Raw genomic sequence first — 21,978 nt, forward strand, 5'->3', positions numbered from 1 at the left:
GGTTTTTCCGAAGTCCTTTCCTTCCCTTTGTTCTTTCTGATTTGAACTCTTTTGGTTGGATGCTAGACGTTCTGGACTGCTTCTCTAAGTCTTTCTCTTGGTCCTTCTCTCCTGCTCTCATCTCATTTCCTTTCACTGGATTTTAAATTTCCACCCTTGTAGTTTTCATTTCCCAGAGCGTTCTGGTGTTCTCTGTCTGGTTTTCACGGCATCCCTGGAAGGATGTCAAGCGAGGAGGGTCAGGGATAGATAAAGTAGCCCGCGCTCACTGTGCCTTCCCCTCTTCCCTAAGAGCCGCCTCTGAGGTCCCATATGGCTCCTCCAGTCTGGACTCTGGTGCTGCTGGTGGGGGCCGCCTGGGGCCAGGGCCACATGCCTGCCCCTGTCCGGTAAGCGGGGCTCAGGGGGTGATCTGGGGTGACTCTGGGGGAGAGTGAGGGGCAACGCTGGAGGGGGCAAAAGGGTAACGATGAAGGGCACAGCCGTGGGGAGGAAGGGAATGATGAACAGGAACAGTGGGGAGAACCCCACGACCCAAGCGCCTAGAACTGAGGAGTGTGAGAAGCTCAGAGGACAGAGCCCAGATGTTAGAAAGAGCAAGAGACGAGAGGAGAGGCTGGGCCTTCAGGAAACGGACCAAACCCAGGGCAAACCCAGCAGACAGGAGACTTCCGGTAGAGGCAGCAAGAAATGATAGATGGCTTGGTGTCCTGGAGCTTGTTTTGTGGGATTTGAGCAAGTAGAACTTGTACGTGTATGGCAAAGGGCTATTCTGTTTGGCCTACACCATCTGGGGAGGCGCAGTGAGCTTCTCTGCGTTATTCCTAGGGCGAGGAGGGGCCATCCCTGTGTTATTCATCTGTATGTTCAGTGGCACGTAGCTAGGGCAGCGTGGGACCCAGGGTCCCCGCTCTAAGGGGAGAACTTAGGATTCAGCACAAGAGGACCTCAGCTCGAAGGAAGGGGTTTCCCCAGGTGTAAACGCCGAGGCACTGCTTGAGAACTGCCATACACACGATCGGGTTCCTCCTCCAGGGAGGCTCCAACACAGGTCACAGAGGCACGGAGGGAACCAGTGAGGCGCTCCAAGGAGAGACACTCATTATTTTATTTTATTTTTAGGAGATAGATGAGAATTTAACGTGAGGAGGTTGGGGGCCTTCTTTTTTTTTTTAATGTTTATTTTTTGAGAGAGCACAAGTTGGGGAGGGTCATAGAGAGGGAAGAAGGCACAGAATCTGAAGCAGGCTCCAGGCTCTGAGCTGTCAGCACAGAGCCTGATGTGCAGCTCGAACCCACAAGCAGTGAGATCATGACTTGAGCCGAAGTCAGTCGCCCAACCGACTGAGCCACCCAAGCGCCCGGGCTTTCGAAAACCTTAAAGAAGACAAGTAAATATATGTTCGCTGCCTACACTTTGGTGCAATATGAATACCAAGAAATCCTTCATGAAGGACCACTCAGAAAGCTCACGATCAATGAGGCTTATGATTCTTGATGATGACAAGTATTACTTTTTTTTTTCCTTCTTCAACCCCAAGGAAGGGGAAGCCTTCAGAATGGAAGCCAGTTGCTCGCAAATCTAGGGATAACTGTGAGTTGGAAACCAGCACCACTCAGACCTTTCTCCTTCCCCAGGGCAGGGTGGCCACCTCAAGGGCCCTCTGGGTTGGGCGATGGCATCAACACATAGTGATGTGTGGAGGGCAGTCCTTGGATGAACAGAGGGTGGAGGGACCATGGAAGAGTGGAGTCCAAGCCCTACCTAGAAGATTCATATTCAGATTAACAACAAAATGTATGCATCCAGACAAAGCCTGTCTGCCCAGATGAATCCACCCCCTGGACCTCAGTGTGCGACCCCTGTCCTAGAAGTCATTCTGCCCTGCCCCACCCTGCCCTGAATTTCTCCTACGAGATTCTTATTTCTCAGATTCTCTTTTCCAAATCTGTGCTCTGGACCCACATAGTGGCTGCCTTCTCTAAGCTAAGCAATCCTGCTAACCCCCGACCCCCAGTTTGGCTCTGGGGCTGGCCCTCTCCCCTCTCCTGGCCTCAGAGCAGCCCTTTCTTCCCAGCTGTTCTCACTCAGTGTGACTTTGAGGATAACTCCAACCCCCTCTGTGATTGGACCCAAGGGTCCACAGACGATGGGGACTGGACTCGAGCCAGTGGACCCTCCCCCACCGGCAGTATGGGTCCCCCCGGGGGCTACCCCAACGGAGGTAAGGAAGCCTAAAGTTTAGGGAGACAGCTAGGAGGTAGGCTCGGGCAGACGCGGGTGCAGGGAGAAGGGAGGCAGCCGGAAGTGGACGCCTGGGTTCTGGGAAGGGGGTGGGAGGGCAGCCCTCAAGGCTGGGAGGGCCTCCTCATCATCCTGGGCTCTGCCTCCCGCAGAGGGCTACTACCTGCACATGGCATCAAGCACCTTCCACCGGGGCGGGGTGGCCCGCCTACGCAGCCCCCCCATATGGGAGCAAGGCCCCCTCTGCGTGCACTTCGCCTACCACCTGTTTGGGCTTTCGTGGGGCGCCGAGCTCAAACTACTGCTGCTCAGGGACACCAAGAAGAAGCGCCCCAGCCTGCTCTGGAAACATACTAACACCCAGAGCCCCTCCTGGATTCCCACCGCTGTCACCGTGCCTATGGGCCTTGCCCTGCCCAGTCAGGTGAGGGTGAGGCAGAGGGCAGAGCCTTGGGCCCCAGGGCGAATCTGGGTGGGTGGGGGCAGGAGGGGCCGGGACAAGGAGGGGGCGCCAGGGCCGGGCCACCCGAATTCAGGCAGGAAAAGTGGGGGCCTGAGGCAAAGGAGTTTACAGGCTGCGTGGTCCCCTCCTTTCTCCCACAGGTGATGTCTGAAGGAGTGAGGGGCAGCACGGCTTACCTGGACATCGCTCTGGATGCCATCTCCATCCATAGGGGCTCCTGCAATCGGAGTGAGCCCCTGTCCCTCCTTCTCTCTCTGCCTCCACCATCTGCCCAGCTCTGGCTTCCCTCTACTTCCACACCTCACACCTTTGAATCCTGAAGCACCTACACCTAAGGAGAGGTTCCCTTTGAACACAGTTGTGGTAATAACTTTCCGAGAGTGACCAACCAAGTCCGGATTGCCCTGAACTGTCCCCATTTTTGCACAGAAAGTCCTGCATCTCAGGAATGCCTCAGTCCCTGCGCAAAACTGGATGTCTGGTCACTCCAGCTGTTCCCCCAGATCCATCCCAAATCAGCCCTCTAAGCTGACATATAGAGATTCAAGGGGAGCAAACTCAAGTGAAGGAAAATTCCAGAAGCTGAGTCCAAGTAATTAACACTTACTGGGCACAGGATTGTACTAGTGGCTCTCCACAAATGATCTAAAGTAAGATAGGCAGGTGCTGTCGTTCCCAGTTATAGATGAGGAAACTGAGGCTTGGGCAGGTTCTGTAACATGTCCCAGGAATAAGCCGTTGAGGAGTGGAATTGTATCTGGCTCCAAAGCCCACCGTGGCTCACAGCATTCTGACTCAGAATTGGGTCCCACAGTATTGGGACTCAGAATTCTGAGTATGCCCACACTGGGGCATACTTTTGAGAGCTGCATCCTTCTAGAACAAGCTAAATCCACCCTCCCTCCCCTCCCCGCTCTTTCTCCCCTCAGTCTGCATGATGCAAATGTGCAGCTTTGACATTCCAAATGATCTCTGTGGCTGGAGCTGGATCCCGACAGCCTCTGGGGCCAAGTGGGTCCAGAAGAAGGGGTCGTCCGGGGTGCTGAAAGTGGGGCCTGAGGACGATTTCTCTAGCCCTGGTGGTGAGTAACGACCACACTTCCGTCCTTTGACTTTGTGGGCTTCTAGTGACCTCTGCAGGAGTTTATGATGTTTGCCTGACTACCGCACAGTAACTGCCATGGGATGTAAGCCCCAGCAACCTCAAGCCTCGCTGAGCGCAAGTTACTCAGCAGAAAGCAAACTCCACACCCCAGCTTCCCCCACTGCCATCCCACAAACGCCACCGGGCAGACCCAACACAGCCTACTCCTCACCTCCCTTCCCTGGCACCATTCATTCATGCATTCTTCATTCATTCGTTCATCCATTCATTCAACAAGTACGTACTGAGCGCCTATGATGTGCCAGGTGCTGTCCCAGGCCCTTGAGATACATCAGCTTACAAAACAGACTAGGAGTGGCAGGGGGTGAGAGGAAGATGGTTCCTAAAACAAGAAATAAATTATAGTTATAGCAGGACTACTGAAAAATGAAAGTCAAACAAAATGAGGGGATTGGGAGTGCAGGAGTTAAGGCGGGGGGTGTTGTGAGTTTTAAACAAGGTGTCAGGGTAGGTCTCATTCAGGTCATATCCGAGCATAAACTTGAAGCAAGTGAAGGAGTGACGGAGTAAACATATAGAGGGGAAGAACATTCTAAGCAGAGGGGCCAGCCATGCAAAGGTCCTGAGGTAGCAGCGAGCTAGGAGGTGGGGGAGGTGCTGAGATACAAGAGGCCACCTAGCAAGGATAGAGAAGAGGAGCTTAGAGCAGTCCTAGGCAGGGCTGATGACTTGGGGCCTTGAAGGCCATGGTCAGGACTGTGGCTTTGATTCTATGTGGATGTGGATGGGGAGCCTTTGCAGGATTTGGAGCAGAGGAGTGACTAAATCTGCCTTATGTTTAAAAGGATCACTTGGGGTTTTTTTGTTTTTGTTTTTGCGTTGAGAATATGCTGAAGGGAACGGCCAAAGGCAGATGCAGAGAGGCCATTTAGAAAGCTTTTGCAATATGGCACCTGGCTAGCTCAGTCGGTTAAATGTCCGACTTCGGCTCAGGTCGTGATCTCATGGTTCGTGAGTTCGAGCCCTATGTCGGGCTCTGTGCTGACAGCTCTGAGCCTGGAGTCTGCTTCGGATTCTCTGCCTCCCTCTCTCTCTGCCCCTCCCCCACTCATGCACGTGTGCGTGCTCTCTCTCTAAAATAAACATATACATATGTATATAGTTACAAGGCTTTTGTAATAAGCCAGGCAATACGTTTCCTCTTCCATTGCATCCATGTCTGTCCGTAGCTTCTTTCCCACCATCTCTCTCTGTGCTCTTGGCTGGGCTTTTCTTTCCACGGATGACCCCTCCCTCCCTTCCTTCCCCCTTTCTACTTTCTCCCCCACCCCCTCCCTCCCTCCCTTCCTTCCTTCCTTCCTTCCCTGTGCCTCTCTGCTCCTTTTCTCTCGCCCACAGCAACTACCTCTCTTCCTGTCTTCTCCACACAACGTGCCTCTCCAGGCCTCACAGAGCACACGCCACGCACGCCAAGCTGTGTAGGTCAAACATGAGAACCCCGCTCCCTGATTTCTTTTCTAAATTCTCTTCTTTGTTCTCTGGCCCCTTGCATTTCTCCATTCTCAATCCTCTCCCTTCATTTTTCTGTCCTTTTCCTCTCCGTCTGCCCCCAGCGCCCAGAAGCCCTTTCTGCTCACTCCAAATGCAAGATCTCCTTCCTCTGCGCTTTCTTACTGTTCCTGCTGCCGGAGGTCCGCCTTCTAGAAAGACCCGGAGAACCTCCCCTTCCCTTCCGAAGCCCTGGAGATCAGGGCAGGGCCAGCCCATCTCCGCATCACCCCCGCCCCCCAGTATTAGCACCCCCAAGCCGAGCCCCAGTAGTTTCAGTAAATGTTGGTTGTTGTTTCCATTTTCTCTCTCCTTTTTCCAGCTTGCTTCCTTCTATTTTTCCCTCTTTTCTTTTACTCCCACTTCTCCCTTCCACCAACCAGCTATCCCATTAGCGCCCTCCTGGCGTTTTCTTTCACCATTTACCACTTCCCTCCTTCCCCTTACCTCCTCCTTCCCTGATGTTTCCTCTCTTTTCTCTTCCCTCCCCTTCTGCCCTCTTTTCTGTCTCCCGGAGGCCGCCTTTCCAGGCCGGGTGCGTGCGCGCTCACCAGGCAGGACCGCTCGGGAGTCAAGACGGAGCGCGCCTGCGCAGCCTAACTTTTTTCCCCGGCTACCAGTTGCGTCACGGGGCGAAGTCTAGGTTGATTGGCTGCTTGAACTGCCGGAGGGGGTGGGATGGGAAGATGCCGGCTTCTAGGCGTCAGACCAGTTCTCTCTCACCAGTTTGTGTGAATCAGCTCTGTCCCGTGGGTCCAGAAAAGGAAGAGGATATGACCCTGGGGGACTTAAAGCGTCACAACCCAAAGGACAAGGTTCTGGCTGCTGCTTCTGAGAGGATGCTGCGTTTCATATGGTGGTGCCTGCGCCCTTAACCAGTCTTGCCAAGCATTTCTGGAAAGTTCGAAGGCCTCGGACAGATGGAGGCCCACCTCATCGCTGGCCGATCCTAGGCAGCTGTTGGGGCTTCCCAGGCCCGGGACCCCTGCTGTCACAGGGTCCTATCCCTCAATTTCAGCCATCCCACCTAACTGGCATTTTACTTTATAGGTGGCTTCTACATGCTCCTGGACCCCAAGAATGCAAAACCGCGGCAGAAATCTGTCCTCCTGAGCCCCCTGAGCCAGTCCTCTGGCTGTTTGAGCCTGTCCTTCCACTACATCCTCTATGGCCAGTCACCTGGTGCAGCCCTCGCCGTCTTTGCTTCTGTCTTGGGTGAGACTGGCATTTGCAGGATTTATGCTTATCTCGTCTCCCAGGGTTGAATTGACAGGAAAATATGGGGCATCCCATATTTCTAGGGAAATCTAGGATATATGCAAGATTATTGTGTGGAGTAGAACTGGGAAGCTGGGAGAGTGCTGGCTTCTAGAAAAACAGATAAAAGTACCAGGAGAGTGAGAGAGAAGGATGTGCTTGCATTTGGGAGAGGGGGATACACTCCCAGTATTCCCTTAGCTACTCTTCTTTCTGAGTATAGGATTTTTTTTCCTAATTTAAAAATTGTTTATTTTTGAGAGACAGAGAGAGAGAGACGGAGCGTGAGCAAGGAAGGGACAGAGAAAGAGGGAGACACAGAATGTGAAGCAGGCTCCAGGCTCTGAGCTGTCAGCACAGAGCCCGACATGAGGCTCGAGCTCACAGACCGTGAGATCATGACCTGAGCCAAAGTCAGACGCTTAACCCACGGAGCTACCCAGGCACCCCCTGAGTACAGGTTTGAGGTCATTTTCAGTCCCCTTAATAAGTCAATTCTCTCTCTGATTCCTTTCATTTGCAGGCAGCATCAGGAAACACACTCTCTTCTCAGGACAACCTGGGCCCAATTGGCAGCCTGTTACTGTCAATTACACAGCCCAGGGAGAAATTCAGGTACAGAGGAGCAAAGATCAGGACCCCTTGCACAGGGTAGGCACTTCTGATATTGAAGTGGAGTGAGGGTCTGGGCGCTGGGAGCAGGGTGTCTGGGTTCCTGAATAGTGTAAAATTAGATGGTGGGGGGTGGTTTGGGCATTTGGGCTCTTTTTTCACTCCCAGTCCCCTTTCTCTCTCTCTCTCTTCAGTTCACTGTGGTGGGTGTGTTTGGAGAGACCCCAGAGCCAGCTGTGGCAGTGGATGCGATCAGCATTGCTCCCTGTGGGGGTGAGAGCAAGGCCCTGGGAGGAGCAGGGCCTCCACCAGATCATCAAAACGGGCAGTGGGGGTGGGGGGGTGGGAGGGCAAGATTGGGGAGAAATAGAGGGCATGGCCCAAATTTCTCACATCTCCCATTTTGATCCCCTAGAGAGCTTTCCTCAGTGTGACTTTGATGATGATGCCCATCCCTTCTGTGACTGGGCCCAGGCATCAGGGGATGGTGGACACTGGACCCGGGGAAGTAAAAATATGCACATGCAGGGTACAGGCGCTTTTGGAGGTTCCCTTAATGGAGGTGAGGAGATTGAGGATCTCCCAAGCCAACGAATTACTGAATCCTCTCCCAGCTGGGGAGTTGGCTGGTAGGATTCCTGGGAGAAGATATTGTAGGTGGCGACGGTCAGCCGGCAGGTGTTTATTGGGAAGCCACCATGGGTCCGAGCTGGGGAGATGACAGAAATCGAACGGGTTGAAGATTCTCCTGCCTGTGGGGTCACTGAAACCGCCAGAAAATCCAGGCAACTCACTTCACTGAGCCCGAGCCTTCAAAATCCACAACGTCATTTTCAGTTAAGACATTTACTGGTGCAGCCAGCAAAGGAATCTGGGTTGCTTGTTTGGTTTTCCCTTTCTTTCTGATCCTACCTTCTTCAGTTAGAAGTCCAAAACAAGTAGGAAAAAAAAAACCCGCTTACAGCGTGGGGAGTTTGGGTGTTCGCGTCAAACCCTCGTTTGCGAGGTGTCGCTAGAGAAAACAACACGAGAGTGTCCTCGGGGTGGGGGTGGGGGTTGTCATCTTGCCCTTCTTTTGATTCCCTTCTTTTGCCCAGAAGGTCGCTATATCTATGTCGAGGCTGACAAGTTCTCTGAGGCAGGCCAGTCTTGCAGACTGGTGAGCCGGCCCTTCTGTGCCCCGAGTGCGATCTGTGTGGAGTTTGCTTACCACATGTACGGCCTAGGAGAGGGCGCTAAACTCAATCTCCTGCTGGAGAGTCCCGCAGGCAGTTTCCCGACTTCTCTCTGGCACCGCGTTGGGTCTCAGAGCCCCAACTGGCTGAACACCTCCGTCACTATCCCTTCGGGGCATCAACAGCCCATGCAGGTGAGAGACAGAGTGGGCCCTGTGTGGGGCCCGGTGAGGGGGACATAGTACCCGGGGACAATCAGGGCTGAGGAGATGGGACGCTGGAAAGGGAGCAGAGCAGAGGTGAACTCAGTGTCCCTGAGAGGGATATCTGCATCCTGAAAAGGAGTGAGGGCAGAGTTGGACTGTTGAGCCTAGAACAAGGTGACCTTTTGGCAGAGGACAGGCTGTCTGGGAGAATCCTTGAGGTGCCATGGATTCAGTTGGACTTCTCTCTTCTCTGTCCTTCATTCCCTTCAGCTGATATTGGAGGCCATCAGAGGGACCAACACTGCCTTTGTTGTCGCTGTGGGTTTTATCTTGATCAATCACGGGACTTGTAGAGGTAAAACAAAACTCAAGGCCCCGGAAAGGGGGCAGTGCTCTGGGATGACCATCTGTCAGATGGCTGAAAATCAAGTTCTCTCCTGTGCTTGTATTTTCACACTGCTTTGTGTTCTACATTCTGCCTTCTCGGTGACATCAGGATGCTTGCGTGTGCGCATGTGACTTTGATGCAGTGAATTTCTGTGGCTAGATCCAGAATTCCTTACCCAGTAGATGGCGATCCTGAAGGGAGGACCCACATCCTATTCATGTTGTGTCGTTTGTATCTGGCATGACGTCTGATATATATTAGGAGCAGTGTTTGTTGAGAGTTTGTTGAGTGAAGGTTGGGGTTGGGAGTAGAAGGAGAGGTGTGAATAAATTACCCTTTGAGGCCACCCACTCCAATTGGAAGTGAGTGAAGAGGGCGGTGGTCTGATTTCGACTAAACTCCAGGGTTTGTTTGTTTGTTTGTTTGTTTGTTTGTTTGTTTGTTTTTTCTTTGCAGGAACTATGCCAACAGTGCTTCCTTCCAAATCTCCAGTTCCCCCCACTGGCCCTTCTGAAACCCTTGTCTCCACAGAAAAACCTAGGACTCCCACAGAAAAGCCTACAGTCCCCAAAGAAAAACCTATGACCACCACAGAAAAACCCACTGTCCCCAGTGAAATATCCACTGTCCCCACAGAAAAACCCATGGCCCCCACAGGAATACCTATGAACCTCCCCAAAATATCTATTTCCCCCACAAAAAAACCTGTGGCCCTCACAGAAAAACCCACTGTCCTCACAGAAAAACCTATGGTTGTCACAGAAAAACCCATTGTCCCCAGTGAAATATCCACTGTCCCCACAGAAAAACCCATGGCCCCCACAGAAAAACCCATGGCCCTCACAGGAAAACCCATGACCCCCACAGAAAAACCTATGACACCCCAAATAAAACCTATAGCCCTCACAGAAAAACCCACTGTCACCACAGTAAAGCCCATAGTCCCAACAGAAAAGCCCACTATTCCCACTAAACCCACTGTCCCCACTGAAGAGACCACTATCCCCTCTGAAGAGACCATTGTGCCCTCTGAAGAGACCACTGTCCTTCCCAAAGAGCCCACCATCTCTACTGGAAAACCTACCATCCCCACTAAAAAGTCCACTATACCCCTTGAAAAGCCCAGTATCTCCACAGAAAAGCCCACTGTCCACACAGAAAGACCTACTGTCCACACTGAAAGGACCACCATCCACACTGAAAGGTCCACTGTCCCCACAGAAAAATCTACCCTTCCCACAGAGAAACCCACCACCCCTACTGAAAAGACCACCATCTCCACAGAAAAACCTACCCTTCCTAAAGAAAAACCCACCGTCCCCACTGAAAGGCCCACGGTGCCCACAGAAAAACCCACTGTCCCCACTGAAAGTTCCACCATCCCCACAGAAAAATCTACCCTTCCCACAGAAAAACCCACCATCCACACAGAAAAACCTACCCTTCCCACAGAAAAACCCACCGTCCTTACTGAAAGGCCTACCATCCCCACAGAAAAACCCACCACCCCTACTGAAAAGACCACCATCCCCACAGAAAAACCTACCCATCCCACAGAGAAACCCACCATCCCCACAGAAAAATCTATCCTTCCCACAAGGAAACCCACCACCCCTACTGAAAAGACCACCATCCCCACAGAAAAACCTACCCTTCCTAAAGAAAAACCCACCATCCCCACTGAAAGGCCCACAGTTCCTACAGAAAAACCCACTGTCTCCATTGAAAGGCCCACCATCCCCACAGAAAAACCCATCCTTCCCACAGAAAAAGCTACCATCCACACAGAAAAACCTACCCTTCCCACAGAAAAACCTACCCTTCCCGCAGAAAAACCCACCCTTCCCACAGAAAAACCCACCATCCCCACTGAAAGGTCTACAGTTCCCACAGAAAAAACCACTGTCCCCACTGAAAGGCCCACCATCCCCACAGAAAAACCCACCATCCACACAGAAAAACCTACACTTCCCACAGAAAAACCCACCACCCCTACTGAAAAGACCACCATCCCCACAGAAAAACCCACCATCCCCACAGAAAAACCCACTGTCCCCACTGAAAAGACCACTGTCTCCACTGAAAAACCGCCTGTCCCCACTGAAAGGCCTACCACCCCTACTGAAAAGACCACCATCCCCACAGAAAAATCCACTGTCCTCACTGAAAAGACCACTGTCGTCCCTACTGGAAGGCCTACCGTCCCCACAGAAAAAACCACCATCCCTACTGAAAAACCCACTGTCCCTACAAAAAACCCCACCATCCCCACAAAAATATCTACTTTTGCCACTGAATGGCACACAGTTCCTACAATACCCCAGCCCAGCCCAACACTTGTACCCATTGGGCCAACAGTCTTGGTGATGTCTTCCACTGCTCCAAGTACCTCCACGACCGCTACAACCCCTGGACGCACTCCAGGTATGTGACACAGCATCGAACCGACAGCAGAAAGTAAGAGATCATGAGTAGGAGAGAGAATTACATAAATGAATGCTTCTAATAGAAAACTGCAGTCTCAGAAGAGAGATGAATGCGACATGTTAACTTTTGAAAAAATGAGGACCACCCCGACCAAGAGGGAAGCAGAGCATGGGTGGGGTGGAGGTTGTTGGGAGTCAAGTCCCGAACTTACAGCATCTTTTTTTTTTTTTTAAGATTCTATTTTTATTTTTTTTTATTTTTTTTGGGACAGAGAGAGACAGAGCATGAACGGGGGAGGGGCAGAGAGAGAGGGAGACACAGAATCGGAAACAGGCTCCAGGCTCTGAGCCATCAGCCCAGAGCCCGACGCGGGGCTCGAACTCACGGACCGCGAGATCGTGACCTGGCTGAAGTCGGACGCTTAACCGACTGCGCCACCCAGGCGCCCCTAAGATTCTATTTTTAAGTAATCTCTACACCCAACGTGGGGCTCTAACTCACAACCCTGAGGTCAAGAGTTGCATGCTCCACTGACTGGGCCAGTCGCATGCCACACGCCTTCCTTTTTGTAGAGATATGATTCATATAGTATAAGATGCATCCTTTTAAAGTTTGCAATTCAGTGGTTTTCGTATACTCACAACGTTGTGCAAACATCAGTTTCTAATTCTGGAACATTTTTATCACCCCAAAAAGAAACCCGTTAGCAGTCACTCCACATTCTCCCCAAACCCCCACCATGCCCCAAGCCCTGGCAACCACTAATCAACTTCCTGTCTCTGTGGATTTGCCTCTTTTAGACATTGCACACATGGAGCATGATGTACTATGTGGTCTTTTGGACTGGCTTCTTTCCCTCCACATCATGTTTTCAAGGTTCTTCCGTGTTGTAGAAATTCAAGTCCATCCATATGAGGGATCTTCACTCCTCTTTATGGCGAAATTATGGACTTACTTTGTAGAGAACTTGAGTGTGGGGGTATAGGAGAACAGGAAGTCTCCCTGAAAAAAGCGGTAGAGTGAAGGCTTGATGCAGGCTGTTTTCCTCTCAGCGAGGTGTCCCCCAAATGCCCATTATGAGCGCTGCACCTGCCCAGCATCCTGTGAGAGACCCAAGCCCAACTGTGGGCCCCCCTGCGAACCTGGCTGTGTCTGCAATTCTGGCTTCTTGTTTCGGGGATCCCTCTGCATCAATGCCTCGTCCTGCAATTGCTTCTACAACAACAATTACTATAAGGTAAGGCCGCTGGGGTGCCCAGAGCCCCCGAGGGAGATTGTGAGTGGGACACCTGGGTTCTGGCTCCATCTGCTCCCAAGACGAGATGACTGTCCCCATGGGATAGTCCCAAGGGGCCAGCTCACAAGCAGAGGTTATGCAATATTGGAGTCATTCATTCCCAATATGGCTTTTGATGGTCATCTCTGTTCCTACAATAAATATGTGCTGAGTACTCACCTTGGCTCAGCTAGGCTAGGCTGTGCAGAACACTCCATAATCCCGTGGCCCCACGCATGAGACGCTGGGCCAACCTAGTGGTCCAAGGCCCTCATCTCCATCCTGAGGAAAGCCAGGGGGGTCCCTGCATGTACAGGGAGCCCAGATGCTGAGTAGAACTTCAGGCGTGTTCAAGGCAGAACACAACATTCCAGAATCTTCTTCCAAAGGAACTTGCATATCCTGTCAAAACAGAGGAGTGACTGTTCTTGTCTCCCCTAATTGGTGGCCCCCCTGGGAAGGTTCCACGTGAGCACAGGCTCTGAGCCAGCGCTGTCCAGAAGAAATAGCACACAAGCCTCATGCTTTATTTCACATTTCCTAATAGCCACATTTTTAAAAAGTAAAAAGAAACAGGTTAAATTAATTCCAGTAATGTAGTCAATCTCAAATATTCTCATTTCAACATGTAACTAATAATTATTAATGAGATCATTTATATTCCTTCCCCCCCCCATACTAATTCTTCAAAATCCAGTGTGTATGTCATACTTACGGCATATCTCAATTTGAGCCAGCCACGTTTCAAGAGCTCGATGGCCACATGTGGCTGGTAGCCACTGTATTGGACAGAGCCTTTAAATCTGGGCTCCAGCAGGGGCACCTGCGTGGCTCAGTCAGTTAAGCGGCTGACTTTGGTTCAGGTCATGATCTCACGGTTCTTGGGTTTGAGCCCTGCGTCTGGCTCTGTGCTGACAGCCCAGAGCCTGGAGCCTGCCTTGGATTCTCTGCCTCCCTCTCTCTCCACCCCTCCCCTGCTTGCATTCTGTCTCTGTCTCTCTCAAAAGTATGTAAACATTTTAAAAAAAAAAAGATTTTTAAAAAAAATCTGGGCTCCAGCATTCACTTGCTGGGTGACCTTGAGCAAGTGTCTCTATCTCTTCACATCTGTGTCTGTGTCTACGAAATGTGTACACAATAATTTCTACCTACCTCATAAGGCTGTTGTGAATCTGAAATTAGGTCTGAACACAGGCCAAGTACTTAATAAATGTTACTATTATTAGCTAATTATGGTAAATATCATACACAACCTATTATGAGTGCATTAAACTAGGGGCATCTGGCTGGCCCAGCTGGTAGAGTGTGTGACTCTTGATCCCAGGGTTGTGAGTTCAAGCCCACGTTGGGCGTGGAGCCTACTTAAAAAAAAAAAAAAGTGCATTAAGCTCTTCACTAGTGTCCAGTGGCTAGTCTCAGCTTCAGGTGTTCTTCCCCATGGATCATCTGAGTTCCTATCTGCCTCTTTGAGGACCACTTTCTCCCCCTCCTCCCTTTAACTAGTCTCCTGGGTGTCCCTATGTCGGTGTTAGGATTAGTTTCAGCCTCAGAAAGATCTATCACAACCATTAGCATTAAGCATTTCTTGCCTGCCCCTGGAGTCATGTATGCATTTCTTATACATTCATTTATGCATTCAAGGAACATTTCTTGAGTCCTTTCCACCCTCCTGGAATTGGGGCCATCCCAAACAGGGCATGGCCCTTGCTCTCCTAATGCTCTTAGATTCCACGGGATACATTGGATCTTGGTTCACTATGACACAGCATAGGTTTCTTTTTCTTTATTGTTTATTTATTGGGGGGGGCAGGGGCAGAGAGAGAAGGAGAGAGAATCTCAAGCAGGCTCTCCACTGTCAGCAAAGAGACCAATGCAGGGCTTGAACTCACAAACCATGAAGTCATGACCTGAGCCGAAACTAGGAGTCGGAAGCTTAACTGACTGAGTCATCCAGGCGCCCCAACAGCAAAGATTTCTTGGATGAGAGCTCCTGCCAAGCACTGTACTATGTGTTGCGGCTCTGATAGTGAGTAAAGAGCCATGGTCCCTCACAGAGTGCTTGCAATCAAACAATCACAGGAATTAATATGAAAGTACAGTTGTGGTAAGTCCTGGGAAGGAAAGGTACCCAAAGCTGTGAGGGTGACCTCGTCAGGGAGTCTGAGAAGTCTTCCTGAGAAAGTAGTGACCCTTGAGCTGGTTACATAAAAATGATCTAGAAAGGAGGGGGAAGAGCATTCCAGGACAAGAGGGAAGCACGTGCAAATGTCCTGTGGTGAGCAGGGCTATCTGGCAGGGCCGTGGGAAGAGGAAGAGTATGCGCCAAGTTAGGTCTGCAGGTGTGGTGGTGAAGGGGGAAGGACCCCAAGAGCTATAGTGTCTAACTCCGGACCCCCTGCTCCCAGCCTGGGGCAGAGTGGTTCAGCTCCAACTGCACAGAACGTTGCCGCTGCAGGCCTGGCAGTCGGATGGAGTGCCAGGTCTCTCAGTGTGGGACTCACACAGTGTGCCAGCTGAAGAACGGCCACTACGGATGCCAACCCTACGGTGAGCCCCCCCCCGCATGCCACCCCGCCAGCCAGCTGGTCAGAGTGGGTATGACACCAGGGTCCCTTGACCAGAGGAGCTGGGGCATGCCACTGGGTGGGTGAGGTGCTGCTTGGAGCAGTGGCAGCAGCCCGCTGCCTGTGCCCCCCACCCTCCTCCTCCCCAGCAGGCACCGCCACCTGCGCCGTCTACGGAGACCCGCACTATCTCACCTTTGATGGAAGACACTTCAACTTGATGGGCAAATGCACCTACGTCTTGGCCCAACCTTGTGGCAACTCGACAGGTATGGCCCTGGAGATGCCTGGGCCAGGGGTCCAAGTTCAGAACAGCTGGGAACAGCGGGCGGCAGGAAAGGGCTGGGGAGCCGATGGGAGGAGCAAGATGGGAACAATGTCTTGGGTGACGTAAGAGTGGACATGTCCACCCCAGAAGCAGGACTTACTCAGGATGCCCTTTAAGAGAATGCCTCTTTAGGAGTTGTCTCCCTGGCCAGCTTTTACTGAAGGCCTACCTGGAATAATGGCAATGAAGGGACGAGAGAGCTATTACGAATGCCCTGCCCCAGAGGGTGCCCTGGCCCACTGAGGGGGCACAGAGTCTCAGCACAGTACAGGCTATTCTGGAAGAAGGCAGACGGTCACGCCCCACTCTTTGTGGTCCTTTAGCCCCGCAGTGCCAAGTGTGGGCGCCACCCTCAGTGGACGCTCAGACATGCTTGTTGAATGGGCCCCTGGGTGCTCTTCACCCCTCTCCCCACCCAGAGCCATTCTTCAGGGTGGCGGCAAAGAATGAAGATCGAGGACAGGAAGGCATGTCCTGCCTGAGCAAAGTCTATGTGACCCTGCATGAGATCACCATCACCCTGCTCAGGGACAGGCGCACGCTGGTGAGTCTGGTTTTCTGTTCAGTCCTGCCAATGCTTCCAGACCTTGGCTGTAGCCTGTCCCGTGGGCCGCGGTGTTCCAGCCAGCTCCTGCCACCTCCAGACCTCTCAGGGACGGGTTCCAGAGCATTCTGTGTGCTACTGAGGATTGCCGTGGATGCTGCCGTGCCTTCCAGCGTGGATGTGGGAATCTGTGGGGCGGCGGGGAGGTGGTTCTCCTTGACTTTCCATCTGTCTCTGGATGGGGTGTTCTCCTTGACTTTCCGTCTGTCTCCTGGTCTCCTCCCTTGCCCCGCCTACCAGGTTGGGGGGAAGCAAGTCTCTCTCCCAGCGGTACTTTCTAAAGGAATCTTCCTGGCTTCAAGTGGGCGGTTTGTGGAGCTGCAGACGGCGTTTGGTTTGCGGGTGAGATGGGATGGCAACCAGCAGCTGTATATAAGTGTGCCCAGGTGAGGGGTGCCCTTTGGTGCCGCTGCCACTCCCCCGACCTGCTCTGTCCCCTCCCCCTCCCAGGACCTTGCCCTCCTCCTCCCCCTCCCGTCCAGGCACTAATTTTCAATCTTTGGGTGGGAAGCATCTAGTTCCCGTCTCCCTTTGGATGAGGAGACAGGAGACATTGGTTTCTGGGCAGAATGATAATAGCAGGATATACACACGATGCTTTGGGAATGTCCTAGAACGAGTGGCTAATGGGTCTTGGGAGCTTCCTGAAGAGTGGTCACTTGACCCCAGTCTCAAGAAAGGGTGGTTCCCAGGACGGACAAACAAGGGAAAGAATGTCTTTGCAGATAGCAAACGGCAAATGCATGGAAAACCGGGAATGTGGGAATGTTGTCGTGGTGTGGTTTGAAATGCTGGGGTTTGGAGTCGACAATGAAAAAGAATTTTTTAAAAACATTTTTTTAATGTTTATTTTTGAGAGAGAGAGAGAGAGAGAGCACGAGCGGGGAAGGGCAGAGACAGAGAGGGAGACACAGAATGTGAAGCAGGCTCCAGGCTCTGAGCTGTCAGCCCAGAGCCCGATGCAGGGCTTGAACTCATGAACCGAGAGATCATGACCTGAGCAAAGTCAGACACTTAACTGACTGAGCCACCCAGGCAACCCAAAAAGTGGTTTTATTAAAGCACAGGGACAGGACCCATGGGCAGAGAGAGCTGCACTGGGATTGAGGGGTGCCTGATTATAGACTTGGGAGTTGGGGAAGTAAAGATAAGCAGAAGCTTCCAGAGGAGACTCACAGGATCCCAGAGGTCTAGCTGTTGCCAAGCTACGGTTGTCCTTCCCTCTAACAAAGTATTAATATTAAGACAGATGGAGTTCCTGGAGGAACGTCTTACTCTGCCTGTCTCAAGTATTTGTTGGGGCACCTGGGTGGCTCAGTCGGTTAAGTATCCAACTTCAGCTCGGGTCATGATCTCACGGTTCATGGGTTCGAGCCCCACGTTGGGCTCTCTGCTATCAGCACAGAGCCTGCTTCAGATCCTCTGTCCCCCTCTCTCTGCCTCTCCCCCGCTTGCTTGCGTGCACTCCCACTCTCTCTCTCTCTCAAAAATAAACATAAAAAAAAGAATTTGTCAAAGGGCTGCAGGTTATAAGGAAATGTAATTTTATCTATATTTCTTTTTGCCTTTGGTTCTCACATTTGTAGGGCCAGCAAGAAGATGGGGCATGAGCAGAGTAGTGAGGATGGCTCGGGGGCGGGGGGGGGCGGGGAAGGTCTGTGAGGTCCTTGTGTGCAGGGCGCCTGGCACAGGCTCTTGTTTGCAACGTGCGCCTGTTAGTCCTCCGATGTGTCCTGCCCGAGGCCCCCAGCTCTGCCCTTCCCTCTGCGTGGTCCCTCCAGGGACTGGAGCCCCTTCTCTCCATTAACGCCTCCTCCTCTCCTCCCACCCCCAGCACCTACTCTCGCAAACTCTGTGGCTTCTGTGGCAACTATGACGGGGACGGTAGCAATGACAACCAGAAGCCCGACGGCAGCCCAGCGCTGGACGATGAGGAGCTGAGCAACAGCTGGCAGACGGCAGAGGACGAGGACAAGGAGTGAGGACGTGGCCACCCCTGCCTCTGCCCTTCTGAGAACCGTGCACCCTGACCGACATCACCCCTGTTCTTCCTTCTCCTCTCCCGCCTGCAACCCCCCCCCGCCCCCGCAACTTCTGTCATTCTTCTCCCTGCTCCCGTTCCGGCCAAGTTCACGGACACCTCACCACCACGCTTGCCCCCATGCTGTCAGTCGTTCTCAGGGGATGCCAAGCAGCCTCTGTCCCGGTTTGCTCAGTTCCAGGTTTTCCCACCTCCTCCCGGGCTTGGGGTTCAGCAGCTGTCCACTAGGGGCCGCCGAGAGCCGCGAGACTGCTGGGGTAGGGGCGGGGTGGAGACGAGCCTTCAGGGCCTGTTGGGGGGGGGGTCTCTTCCAGGTGCCAGAAGAACCCGACAGTTCCTCCCTCGTGCAAGTCAGGCTTGCAGAACAGTCTGTCGGGACTACAGTTCTGTGGACGGCTCTTGGACACCCGCGGAGCCTTTGAGTATGAAGGGAGCCGGTTAGGGCCGCGGGAGGCAGGGTGGTCACTGAGCACCTGGCTCATTCCTCTGACCCAGCCTCTCTCCTCAGGGCATGTCTGCCTCACCTCAAGGCCTCCCCGTTCTTCAAGAGCTGCACGTTTGACATGTGTAAATTCCAGGGGCTGCAGCCAGTGCTGTGTGCCCATATGGCAGCCTTGACTGAGATCTGCCAGGATGCTGGCTATGCCGTGAAGCCTTGGAGGGGACCCCAATTCTGCCGTGAGTTGTGCCCCGCAGCAGGGCCCCTTCCTTCACCCGCGGATGCGAGCAGAGGGTGGGCATCTGAGTGTTGGCACAGGCGTGGGGGACCCCTGGCTGAACCCCTCTGATTCCACACGTGCACAGGGAAATCTGCAGGCAGAAATAGCCGTGGAGAAAAATCACAGTCCCTTGCAGACTCAGAAAGCGCCCCCCGCCGCCTGAGGCTATGCGGGGCAATGCTTGCGGATGTATCTGCACGCCGGCCTTGGTGTCCTCACGGCCTCTGGGGAGCCTGCTTAGGCGGCGGTGCCCTTGATCGAGCCCTCATGGGCTTTTTCTTCTGCCCTGTAGACAAGTGCATGTCTACACAGCAGCAGTGCTGAGACGTTTGGATCTGTCTGCTCCCCCAGATCTTTCTGCTCCCCCAGACCCGCCTCTTAGTAGCTCCCAGCAAGCCACTTTCTGGGCCCAGAGTGGAAGCCGAGCTCCTTGGTCACCCTTCTCCGGGTCACCCTCTGCTTCTCAGGATTGGGCAGAAGCCTCTAGCTGTGGGCCCTCTGAACGCTGGGCTTTGAACCCACCTTCGTTCCCTTTTCCCTGTCCTGCCCTGTGCCCTTCTCACCTCTGCTTCTCCCTCCTCCAGCAATGACCTGCCCGCCCAACAGCGCGTACACGCTGTGTGCCAGGGTGTGCCCCGCCACCTGCCATTCTGGGTTCTCTGGCATGGCCTGCCAGGACCGGTGTGTGGAGGGCTGTGAGTGCAACCCGGGCTTCGTCCTCAGCGGTCTCCAGTGTGTCCCCCACTCCCAGTGTGGGTGCCTCGAGCCCACAGTGGGCTACTTCAAGGTGAGCCTCTGGGCCCCCCACCTCCATGTGCACATTTGAAGCCAGACCCTCACCTCTGGTGTTTCTCTCTTCCTCCTTTGCCTGTCCCTTGCCCTGTCCCTGAGAACGACACTGACGTCCATCACAGGCCTCTGCCCAGCTCTGGGTCGGCCTACTGAATACCCTGTCTGTGCCTTGCTTTCCCCTCAATTTTACTTTGTCTGTAGTCCCTCTATCTCTGCTCTGCCCGCCCCCCACCACCCGTGCCTGTTGGAATCCTTCACCTCCTCTGAAGCTCTGTTCAAATGCTGCCTCCTTGAAGCCTTCCTGGTAAGCAAAGTCAGAAGACATTCCTCTAAACTTCCTGAGCCCGTGCTTATTGTCCGTGTTGATGGCAGGAAACTCTCACTGGGCCCCCTGATTGTCTTCTTTAGGTGCATATCCTGCTGGAACAGTTGATCCATCAGTTTACTTGTTTACTGCCCCCCCTCCCCACCCCCCCATCATGAGCTGTTAGGGCAGGAACATCGTCCACCCAGTTCATTCCTGAATCCCTAAGACCTAGCACAAACAGATATCTGTTGAAAAAGTGAAGGAACAAAGAAGTGAATGGCTGAGTAAGTGAGCCAATGCCAGGCTTGCAGCGAAGCCTGGAGCTTCGGGATGACAGGAATGGTCCCAGGGAGCAACCCACTGATCTGAGTAACAGACCTGGGAATGACCTCTTTCCTTTCTTCTTTCCATCCCCCAGGTAGGGGAGCGGTGGTTCAAGCCAGGCTGCAGACGGCTCTGTACCTGCGAGAGCAACAATAAAATTCGCTGCACGCAGTGGAGGTGTCAGGCCCAGGAGGTCTGTCGTCAGCAGGATGGCATCTATGGCTGCCATGCCCTAGGTGAGCAGACGGGTGGAAGGTGAGTGGGGGGGAGGGGGAGCTGCCCGCGTGACCTTGGGCGAGGGCATGGCTCTGCCCTAAAACAGGCACCCCAGAGAGCCGAGTCTAACGGGGGACTGGAAGGCAGTTGGCCCAAGCCTGAGCAGCGTCTGCGTGGACCCGGTGAGGTTGGGGCAGTCCCTATGCTTGACGTCTCTAGGCCGAGCCAACCACACGGATGAGCCAAGGATGAGCCAAGGGTCCCATTCTAATGTGGACTCGCCCAGAGAGCAGCTCAGGGTCAGGGCACCTCTGAATTTTCCATCTCCTTCACCCCAGGGGCCGCCACCTGCACCGTCTCAGGGGACCCCCACTACCTGACGTTCGACGGAGCCTTGCACCACTTCATGGGCACCTGCAGCTACATCCTGACCAGGCCTTGCCAGTCTAGGTCCCTAGAGAACTACTTCATCGTGAGCGCCACCAATGAGTTTCGCAGTGGGAACTTGGAGGCCTCTTATGTCAGATCCGTTCACCTGCACATCTTCAACCTGAGAATCTCGCTCATCAAAGGCCACAAGGTCATGGTGCGTGCCTCCGCCCGCCTCCCCTGGCCCCTGCACCACCAGCATCTCTTCTTTGCACCCTCCTTGCCCACAGGCCCACCTGTCTGGCTTCTAGAGCCCCTGGGGAAGCCCACAGCAGATCCAGCCCCCAATTCTGCAGACACATCACCATCGCTGTCTGCTGCCTCGTCCTGGCCCCGTTGTCCTTGTCCCAAGGGCTTCTCCCTACTGCGTCCTCCCTGCCTCTGTAGCTGAATGGTCGCCGAGTGGCCCTGCCTGTGTGGCCTGCACAAGGCCGGGTGAGCATAAGGCCTAGCGGTTCCTTTATCCTCCTCTACACGGACTTTGGGCTTCAAATTCGCTACGATGGGAAGCATCTGGCCGAAGTGACAGTGCCCTCCTCCTATGCTGGCCGGCTCTGTGGGCTGTGTGGTGAGTTCCCTGGGCATCTGCGGGCAAAGTGGGGACAATGGGCCAGAGTTTGTCCCGGACCGGCTCATCCACAGATTTCAGTAGGCATCCTGAGGGCCTGTCTGCTTGTGCATGCGGGTAGGTGTTAAAAGGCCAAAGGGAAGGAGAAAGAAAGATGAACCGTGGTCTGTTGAGTGAAGAGTGAGCTGTCTCTTCTAAGAGGAAGGTGGTGGTCCTGGGAGAGGGTGTATGGCTCTAACTGGACCCTCCTCCAGGCAACTACAACAACAATAGCCTGGATGACAATCTGCTCCTGGACAAAAGGCCTGTGGCCAGCTCGGATGGCCTGGGCGTCGCCTGGAAGTTCCCTGATTACTCTGAAACAGGGTGAGCTGGGAATGCGGG

General features: G+C 53.4%; 1 protein-coding gene across 1 annotated transcript in view; it reads left to right on the top strand.

The window, feature by feature from the left end:
• The first annotated feature begins 469 nt into the window (after positions 1-469).
• Positions 470-21,978, top strand: part of ZAN (zonadhesin) — a 37,650-nt gene continuing 16,141 nt past the window's right edge. Inside the window, exons 1-26 of the mRNA XM_047089544.1 lie at positions 470-557; positions 2,079-2,225; positions 2,398-2,669; positions 2,849-2,936; positions 3,638-3,790; positions 6,412-6,576; positions 7,142-7,233; positions 7,425-7,503; positions 7,646-7,792; positions 8,328-8,599; positions 8,882-8,966; positions 9,492-9,555; positions 10,204-11,423; positions 12,479-12,663; positions 15,108-15,249; positions 15,419-15,535; positions 16,014-16,138; positions 16,439-16,584; positions 18,033-18,176; positions 18,554-18,661; positions 18,748-18,917; positions 19,543-19,745; positions 20,476-20,617; positions 20,936-21,183; positions 21,414-21,594; positions 21,849-21,960. Coding sequence (XP_046945500.1) covers positions 470-557; positions 2,079-2,225; positions 2,398-2,669; positions 2,849-2,936; positions 3,638-3,790; positions 6,412-6,576; positions 7,142-7,233; positions 7,425-7,503; positions 7,646-7,792; positions 8,328-8,599; positions 8,882-8,966; positions 9,492-9,555; positions 10,204-11,423; positions 12,479-12,663; positions 15,108-15,249; positions 15,419-15,535; positions 16,014-16,138; positions 16,439-16,584; positions 18,033-18,176; positions 18,554-18,661; positions 18,748-18,917; positions 19,543-19,745; positions 20,476-20,617; positions 20,936-21,183; positions 21,414-21,594; positions 21,849-21,960 — 4,895 coding nt within the window. The remainder of the gene's footprint in view (positions 558-2,078; positions 2,226-2,397; positions 2,670-2,848; positions 2,937-3,637; positions 3,791-6,411; positions 6,577-7,141; positions 7,234-7,424; positions 7,504-7,645; positions 7,793-8,327; positions 8,600-8,881; positions 8,967-9,491; positions 9,556-10,203; positions 11,424-12,478; positions 12,664-15,107; positions 15,250-15,418; positions 15,536-16,013; positions 16,139-16,438; positions 16,585-18,032; positions 18,177-18,553; positions 18,662-18,747; positions 18,918-19,542; positions 19,746-20,475; positions 20,618-20,935; positions 21,184-21,413; positions 21,595-21,848; positions 21,961-21,978) is intronic.

The sequence above is a fragment of the Lynx rufus genome, unplaced genomic scaffold (assembly GCF_022079265.1).
Source record: "Lynx rufus isolate CCGP_SWC_20201006 ecotype Redwood Valley unplaced genomic scaffold, mLynRuf1.p SCAF_27, whole genome shotgun sequence".
NCBI lineage: Eukaryota > Metazoa > Chordata > Mammalia > Carnivora > Felidae > Lynx > Lynx rufus.